The following is an 8,681-nucleotide window of genomic DNA, read 5'->3' as shown; positions in this document are numbered from 1 at the left end:
CAGTGTAGTAAGGGGATATAAATGGAAATTTGCCAGTTTAAACCTAAAAGGAAACAGCAATAGTTTATAGTCAGGAAAATAGGAAACAACTTAGGGACGGGGATCCCCTGTGGTACCTACGTGTAATGCATACCATTAAACTTAATGCTGTGGAACGGAGGATGGGGATGGTTGGCTGGCGCACGGGGTGAAAATTACTTTTCATTAGACCCTTTTGTATCTTTTGCATCTTGGATTGTGTTCAAAATCAGCAGTATTTTTTAAAATAAGAAATTATGCTGTGAAAAGTATTCAATGCCACCAGTCAATGTTCACGACTTACCGTTATGTGAAAAAAAGTTAATTTGTCAAACGGCCTCTCGTTTTACACTTACCTAGAAAAAAGACGGGGCAGGAGTACAACAAAGTATTAGCAGTAACTTCATCAGTGGGATTAATGTTGAGTTTTGCTTTCTCCTCTCGGCTTTTCGAGATTTTGCTAAGGTTCTACATTAAGCAGAATTTTGTTTTGCTTTGTTTTTGTTTATTGGCCATGAGAATTAAAGTTATTAACAAAACTACAACTCCCAGCAGGCATCATGCCCCCGGCTTCTGAAGACAGGCCTTCTATGGGCGCAACATTCTCTGGGATTCGTAGTCCAGTAGCAGAAGCAAGGTGGGACGCACAGTACCGGCACAGATGACAGAGGAGGAATCACCGGCAGTGTCGACCAATGGACAGTGGGGGCCAGCCCTGAGTGGCGCTCGCAAAACCAATGGGTGAGCCGACGTCCCTGAGTGACGTGTTCTTCAGCCTACGGGCGGCCCATGGGGGCGGGTCGGTGAGCGGCGGCCGTAGTGCGAACCATGGGAGGCGGCTGGTGGTGGGCTCGGGCCGCCCGACTGGCCCGGCTCTGCTTCCGGGGGGCGCTGCTGCCGCCTCCGCGGCCCCGGAGCGGGGGCGCCCGGGGGTCTTTCGCCCCCGGCCACGGCCCCCGCGCCGGGACTTCGCCACCCCCCGTGTCCGAGCTGGATCGTGCGGACGCCTGGCTCCTTCGGAAGGCTCACGAGACAGGTCTGAGGCTGGGGTCGGCCCGGACAGGAGAGGGGGTTCCGGATAGCCGAGCGGTCGGCGCGCGTGAGGTGGGGGGTGGGGACGGGGCTCCTGCTGGAAACAGGGCCGGGGCTCCGGAGAGAGCAGGGCTTCCGTATAAGCGCAGGGAAGTGCTCGCTGCAAGAGCGCAGTCTGTCCGCAAAGAAGGGCTTGCAGATGGGACGGTGTCCGGTTAGTGGGGTGCAGTAGGGATTGGAGAGGTTAGTCGGGCTAGGACTGGCAGCCTTATAAAATTGCACTGCCTGGGTGAGAGAGAGGCGTCCAGAGAGAGTTAAGGGCGGGGAGTTGCCTACTAGAGGGGTCCGCGTTGAAGGAGCCAGTTCAGCTTGAAGAGGCGACCACTCTGCATTAGGCGGGAGTGTGGATCCCCACCAAAGAGGGGGCGAGTTCCGGATTGGAGGGAGGAACAACCAATAATAGAATAGCTCTGGGCTGATTGGAGGGCCAGGTGATCCAGGCTGCAGGGGGAGGGGCCTCACGTGGAGAGGGTAGATAGAGGCTGGGGTAAGGGTGTGGGGTTTGTAACCCGACTGGCCCGTTAGCGCCCCACCAGGAACTTGAATGGATGTAAATAACAGCAAGGAAGGACGTGCGCAGATAGTTGATAGTTGGCATTAGGGGGAGGCTGGAGAGAGACGTGAAGTGAGGGAACAGCTTGTCCCCGGGGGGAGGGGGGGCGTGGATACACATGTATGGGGGTGGGACGTTGACCGCGATGACCTCTTGGGATCTGCCTGTCCTCAGATTTAGGTCCTGCAGTTTGGGTTCCTAGATGCTCCTCCACATTCTGCAGACTGTCTTGAATCTTTGGTGCTGCAGAGTTTGGGGGAGAGGGCTCGGAGATGGATGGAAGCCAGAGTTTGGGCGCGGGGATAAGGTTAGGTGGAGGGCTGCCAGGACTAGGCGGGGATTTGGGGTGGGATAACACCGTCAGGGCAGATGGGGTTGGGGGCAGGGTTTGGGCTGATGCTGATTTCTTGCCCCCACCCACCCACCCACCCACCCCCCTTCCTGTAGCATTCCTCTCCTGGTTCCGCAATGGTCTCCTGGCATCAGGTATCGGGGTCATCTCCTTCATGCAGAGTGACATGGGTCGGGAAGCTGCCTATGGTGAGTGCAGACCCCCACTCTCGCCCCCACCAGGAAGTGTGGGCACTTGCCCCCCCTCCCACTGAGGAGGTAGAGCCCCCATCCTCCCTGGTGGCTGTAGATTCTTCCCTGCCCCGTCCCAACCTCCCCAGTTAAGTGTGGATCCCCTCACTCTTTCCCCCCGCCAGAAGCCACCTCACCCTCCCTCGCACCCACCCCGACTTCCTGGGCACTGGGGAGGGCGGTGGGTCCTTGCACCCTCCTATCCGACTTCTCGACAAAGATGAGGGTCCTGGCTGAGCCCCTCATGCTGGCTCAGCCCCAGACTGGCCCCGCTGCCGCCCCTCCAGCCCTGTTTTTGCTCTCAGACCAGCTCCCCACCCCTCCTCTGGTCCTGAACCCCACCTCCACATCCTAGACACCACCCTCTGACACCTTCTCGAGTCCCTGAGCTTGGGTCTCTACTGACCCCTACCCTGACCTTGAGTTTGCCCCATTCTCTAACTCCACCTCAGTTTCCTGAGCCACCTCGGTCCCCGGGTCATCGGGCTCCCAGACCCGGGCCTCCAGCCACCCCACTGCAGGCCGGCAGCCCCCTGGCCTGGGAGCTCGGGCCCTCCCTCCCGCTGACTGCAGCCTTCTCCCCCCGCACAGGCTTCTTCCTGCTGGGCGGCCTGTGCGTGGTGTGGGGCGGCTCCTCCTACGTGGTGGGCCTGGCGGCGCTGCGGGGACCCATGCAGCTGTCGCTGGGGGGCGCGGCGGCGAGTGTGGGGGCCGTGCTGGCCGTAGGCCTGCTCTGGGCTTGTGCCGTCGGCCTCTACATGGGTCAGCTGGAGCTGGATGTGGAGCTGGTGCCCGAGGACGACGGGACGGCGGCTGCTGAAGGCCCCGATGAAGCAGGCCGGCCACCACCAGAGTGAGTGGCTGGGCCATGGGGAATGGCCGGGCGCTGGACGGCCGGGGGCCCAAGGACCGGGACATTAAAACCTGACCCTTCGCCTGCTCCATGTTCCGAGTAGTGGTTCCTGCAATGGGGAGGGTGGGGCGGGCGTGGGAGCCAGGCGAGGCAGGTGGAGGTAACCAAGGAGGAGAAAGAAAAGGAGAGAGGAGCCCCAAGGCCCCCGGAGACCGAGCCACAGAGGAGGAGGAGGTGTTTAATTTTCCGGGCGGGCCGACAGGGCTGAGCTCAGCCCTAGGGCAGTGCCCTCGGGGCCCCACCTGTCCCTCAGGGTCCGGCTCTGTAGGCAGCTCTCCAGTCCTCAGTCCCCCTTCCGCTGCATCCTGATGCCCGTGGGCCCCGGGTACGACAGGCCCAGGGTGGGGTAGAAGGCCTCGGGGAGGGTGGGGCCCGGGCCCAGCCTCTGCAGGTGCGGGTACATGAGGCCCAGCTCCGCGGGGCCGTAGCGGATGGTGCTGGGTGTGCACAGGCCCCGCACTACGGGGGGCAGGAAGCCCGCATGGAGGAGGGAAGGTGGGGGGTCCCCAGGAGGCCCCAGGCCCCAGGGCCGCACCAGGTCCTGCTTCAGGGCCCCTGCCCGGATGACAGAAGTAAACTCAGGCCGAGGCAGGGCCGGGTGGCCAGACGGCTCCTCATCCCCACTGTCCTCTGGGTCTTTAGCCTCCCCTGGGCGAGGCTCGACTTTGATGCGTTTGCCCCGGCTCCGGGGGGCCTCGTCCTTGTCTAGGGGGGCAGCCTGCTTCCCTTCCACTGGAGGCTCTGGCTCTAGAAGAGGGAGACATGAAGGGCGCTGGGTGTGTGCGTCCCCAGCCCTCAGTCTTCCCATCTGTGGAATAAAGCTGAGCTCGGTGGTCTAGACCTGTGGGTCTCAGCTGGGGCCATTTTGTCCCCTAGCGGGACATGTGGCAGTCTGCAGACATTTCTGGTTGCCACAGCTAGGGTGGACGGTGCTCCTGGCATCTATGGGTAGAGGTTGGGGATTCTGCTAAACACCCTACAATGCACAGGACAGCCCTCAAAGCTGAGAATGATCTGGCCCCAGATATCAGTAGAGGGGAGACTGACAAACCCTGGTCTAGACCCGTGTTCGACAGAACTTTCCTCTATGACGTTCCATATCTGTGTGCTCCAACGCGTTAGCCACTGGCCACGTGAGGCCACGGAGCCCTTGAAATGTGGCAAGGGTGTCCGAGAAACTCAGTCTTTCATTTTTGAAATGAAACGTAAGTCACCACACGTGGCTAGTGGCTTCCAGACTGGAAAGCTCAGGGCCCAGAGACCCCTTCCCTTGGAGCTTCCTGGGGTGAGGTGGGAGGTGAGGCTCACCTGTGGGCTCTGGCTCTGGGCTGGATGCGTCCTCACAGGCCACGCTGGCCGGAAGCTGGAAGGCATCCAGAGGGGTCTGGCCACCCTCGGCTTGGCTGGGGACAAGACGGGGGGTGTAGAGCCCCCACCCCATGGTACTTAGGGCTCATCACTGCAACCCCCCCCCTCCAAGCTGGGGTCTAGCCCAGCTTAGCCCCGTGTCCCGAGGCCAGACCTGGGCAGCCTGTGCCCCCCGCCCCCCCTGCGAATGTCACCACCTGGGTGTCCCCTGGGTACCTCATGCTCATCTCCCCTCAGCATCTTCCTCTCAAACTGCTGCTCCTCTCAGGAGCCCCAAGCCAGGCCATCAAAGCCAGAGACGTGGGTGTGAGCAGATGCCACCTGCCCTCCTCCACGTGTACTGTCTGGCATTTCCTGGACCCGCCCCAATCTCTTCCCTGGGCTCCCAGCCCCTGTCGTGTCCCTCGAAGTCCCTTGCAGCAGCCAGAGGGGTCTTTCCACAAAGCAGACATGACTGTGACCCTCTCCAGCTTTAAACTCTGCCATGGCTCCCCAGTGCCCCAGAATCAAGTCCAGACCCTCTGCGTGGGACTGAGGCCACTTCAAAGCTGCCTCCTCAATCCTCTGTCCCCTGCAAGCAAGGTCACTCCACCTCCGGGCCTTTCCTCTCACTGTCCCCGTCCCCCTCCTGTTTTCAAACCCTTCTGGGCTTGTCCTCTTTGAAAAGCTCCCCCCACCCCGAAGAGGAGCCCCCCCCACCCCAAGCTGGGGAGAGACGGCAAAGTCTTGCGGAGGGGTTCTGAGCCGCCCTACGGGGCGCACGGGCTACAGCCCTCACCTGAGCACGTAGCTGACCCAGAGCACGTGGCGCTCCCCGGGGCTCTTCCCGCTCACGGCCACGGTGGCCACGGACTGCAGCCACACAAAGCCCCCAGCCCGCTGCAGCCAGCGGTAGTAACCAGTCATCACCTGCCCCTTGTCCAGCACTGGGCCCAGCCCAGGGGCCGGCCGAGACAGAGACAGACAGGTGGACAGGAAGATGGGGTGAGAGAGGAAGACGGGGACAGAGAGGGTGACGGTAGGGAGGAGACAAGGTCAAAAGTACAGAGCGGGAGATGGGGAGAGACCGAGTCAGAAGGACTGAGCACTAACCTGGCACGGGGGCCTTCTGGATTTTTAAGGGGGGCGGGGTCACAGAGACACCACGGCCCCTTTCCTCCCACCCCACGTCTGAGCTGTGGCTCAGGGTGCAGGGATTGGGGGCACTCAGGCCAGGGGTGCTAGGAGACAGGGGTTCTCACGGTCCAGGTGGCTCTGGCGGATCCTGGCTGCGTCCTGTCCGTGGACAAACTGGTAGCAGCTGCGACCCACGAGCTCTGAGGGCCCCAGGTCCATGTGGTCGCTGACTCTGAGGACAGCAGGTGACAAAGGAGTTGAGAAGGGGTCTGAGACCAGGGGTTAGAGGACAAGAGGCAGTGTTGGCTCTGGAATCACCAGGAGTGCTCTGGGCCTCAGTCTAACCCTGGGTCAAATGGGCGTAACACTAGTGTCCCTCCTAGGGTGGCCATGAGCATTCAGGCAGGTGGCACTGCTGGGTGCGGGGTGGCCCCGGGCACTCGGAAGGCTCTCAGAGCGTGGGGACGATTTCACATTTTACTTTTCCCCCACTGTGCGGGCCAGGAGACAAAGTGGGGCGGGGCGGGGCTCTGCAGGAGGGGCCTCGGGCAAGCCCCGCCCACCCTCCCCACCGGGCCCCGCCCCGGCCTCCTCCTTCCGGTACCTCCGCCCTCGGGGCTCTTCCGTCCCCGGGGCTCCCCAGCCCCCGGGGCTCCCCAGCGCAGCTCTGACTGCCCGCAGCCCCAGCTCTCCCGCGTGGCCCCATCCGCCCGCCTCGGCCCCCAACCCCGGTACCTGCTCTCACAAGCAAGGATGGTGAGACCCAGGCTGAGACGGAAGACGATCATATGTCCGTGCAGCGGCAGCTCAGCCAGGGGGGCCGGGGGCAGCGTGTGGCCCAGAGCCACAAGGCCCAGGGAGCGGGCCCGAAGGCGCCCCGTTACGTGGATGACCTGCAGGCGGCAGGCGGGGTTGGAGGAGAAGCCTGGCGAGGCCGGGGGGGCGGGGGCGGGGGGACGGGTAGGGGGGCAGGCACGGGCAGGACGACCACAACCCGGCCACCGGGCCAGGCTGCGGCTGTCACCCACAGGTGCCGGGGCACAAGGACATAGCTGGCGGAAATGCGGGGGCTCTCCCCAGGTGGGCGTCAGAAGCTGGGGCCGGAGAGCTCACACTCACCTTGTACCCCGAGGCCTTGACGTGCAGCCCCCTCTTGGTGAGGGTCGATTTCATGCGGATGAAGAAGGAGCGCTCCTGGACCCGGGAGAAGGGAGGCACCTCGGCGGCGCTGGCCTCTGGGGTGGGGAGTGAAGGAAGGTTACGGGGTCCTGAGGAAAAAACACACACGGGCCCCCCTTGCCCCCAGTACAGCTAGCCAAGGGTCATGGCCACGGCCTAATGGTTACACAACCTCACTGAAGTCGTATACCAACCTCCCCTCTGAGCAGCAGCCAGCCCGGTCTCAAATATAACCCTGTCCCTTCCTGCCCTGAAACCGCCATGGCTCCCTAGGACCCTTGGGATAAAGCCCAGCTCCTCACCTTGGCCTCAAACTTTGGCAAGAACCGCCTCCCGCTGACACCAACTTAGCTACAAACTCCAGGTCTCAGGTGGGACAGCTTCTCCTCCAAGAAGCCCTCCCTAACCCCCTGGCTGGGTCAGGCATCCCTTTGGGGTGGGACCCCAGCCCTGACCACTCTGGATCATCATTCTCAAGGGACTGGTCAGTCTTCCCCACCTGGACTGTGAGCCCAGAGGGTAGGGCTGGGGCTGCTGTCATCTCTGTGTCCCCAGCCCTCCCCAGCACAGAGCAGTAAGACCCACAAATACAGATTAGTCTCTAAATCCCGTGGTGGTCTTATAGCTGCTCACACCCAGACGGACCTGTGCCTCGGTGGACCCTCGTGTGTGTCACAGACATCTCCCAAGATTGCAAGCGCCGCTGACAGCTCAGATGCTTTTGGTGCTAAGCAAACCCGATATAAGAAGATCCTACTTACAGGAGACTTAGTCTCCAGTCCCCCAACATCTCAGAGCTAAAAGGAACTTTCAGGGTAATCTCCCAACACCCACCCTCTCCAACATGGAGTGGAATTTTCCACTGGAGAGAAGGCCTGGAAGCACAGATGCTACAGCCAGACAAACCTGGGCTGGAGTCCAGCTCAACCACTCACAGCTGTGTGACCTGGGGCAATTAACTTAACCTCTCTGTGCTGCGCCTCAGTTTCCACCTGTGCAAAGTGAAGACTGATAGTTCCTGCTTGCGGGGTTGTGGTTAGGATTCAGTGAAATTACGCACTTAAAGGCACAGCACCTGTAAAAGCCAATGAGCGTGCCCTGTTTTATTATTACCAAAGCCGGGTTCCAGCTGTCACCCACAGGCACCCATCTCCACTTGGTGGCCAGAGGGGTCTTTCTAAAATTCAAATCTTGGGGAGCCAGGCAGCTTAGGCAATTTTAGGGAGCCAAGTCTTGTTGCCTCGGTTTAGCCTCTGATCATTTTACAAAAATTTGCTTTGCACAGCTCGAAGGAGAGTGGTTTTTGTTTAAAGACATGGCTGGATACAGTGTACCGGGTGTCCCTTGACCTACCCTCAGCCGCATTCTTTGGGGGCCCTTGGAATTACCGATCTCAGGGGTATCCGCGAGCGAGGAGGAAGACGAGGAGGAGGAAGAGGAGGGAACGGAGGGCGGGGTGGGGGGCCCGGGGGTCGGGGCCCGGAGCCCCAGTTGCTCCAGCACCTCGGAGTGGTCCCCGGGGTGGATGTAGTCGAAGACGCTGCTACCCGTCAGCTCCACCTGCCGGCGGAAGAGGGGACCGCAGAGGGCGGGTAAGATGCGCGCGCAGTCACTCGCCCGGGGTTCAGCCTCGGGCTCACTCGCCTCCGTTGCAGGCGCGCTTCAAGCCAGTTTTGTGTTTTTATTAGAATTTCTATTTAACCTTTTAACCTTTCTTTTTTTTTTTTAACCTTTTTTTAAAAGGAGATACAAACTTAGGCTCTAATGCCTTTCTCACTTCAAACCCGGTGATCATTAAGGATTTTCTGCACCGGCTTATTAAGAAGCCGCGTGCCTGCTTCTCATAGCTTCCATTTGCCC

General features: G+C 60.8%; 2 protein-coding genes across 6 annotated transcripts in view; one reads left to right on the top strand and one right to left on the bottom strand.

Annotated features, from left to right (window-relative positions):
* The first annotated feature begins 808 nt into the window (after nt 1-808).
* On the top strand, nt 809-3,185 carry TMEM160 (transmembrane protein 160). Its single transcript, XM_006746278.2, has 3 exons — nt 809-1,054; nt 2,111-2,203; nt 2,837-3,185. The coding sequence occupies exons 1-3, from the start codon at nt 847-849 to the stop codon at nt 3,100-3,102; spliced, it is 567 nt and encodes a 188-aa protein (XP_006746341.1). The 5' UTR covers nt 809-846; the 3' UTR covers nt 3,103-3,185.
* Nucleotides 3,186-3,316: 131 nt separating this feature from the next.
* NPAS1 (neuronal PAS domain protein 1) overlaps nt 3,317-8,681 on the bottom strand; it is a 16,767-nt gene continuing 11,402 nt past the window's right edge. For all 5 annotated transcript variants that reach the window (XM_081807175.1, XM_081807178.1, XM_081807179.1 and 2 more), the window contains 7 exons: nt 8,210-8,381; nt 6,762-6,877; nt 6,378-6,535; nt 5,768-5,874; nt 5,305-5,452; nt 4,467-4,561; nt 3,317-3,905 (listed from right to left, as the gene is read on the bottom strand). In XM_081807175.1, coding sequence (XP_081663301.1) covers nt 3,442-3,905; nt 4,467-4,561; nt 5,305-5,452; nt 5,768-5,874; nt 6,378-6,535; nt 6,762-6,877; nt 8,210-8,381 — 1,260 coding nt within the window. In that variant the 3' untranslated portion in view covers nt 3,317-3,441. The remainder of the gene's footprint in view (nt 3,906-4,466; nt 4,562-5,304; nt 5,453-5,767; nt 5,875-6,377; nt 6,536-6,761; nt 6,878-8,209; nt 8,382-8,681) is intronic.

This window comes from Leptonychotes weddellii, chromosome 16 (assembly GCF_054177405.1).
Source record: "Leptonychotes weddellii isolate Sample4059 chromosome 16, ASM5417740v2, whole genome shotgun sequence".
Classification (NCBI taxonomy): domain Eukaryota; kingdom Metazoa; phylum Chordata; class Mammalia; order Carnivora; family Phocidae; genus Leptonychotes; species Leptonychotes weddellii.
The sequence above is the reverse complement of the archived record's forward strand: the minus strand, read 5'-3'. Positions and strand labels throughout refer to the sequence as shown.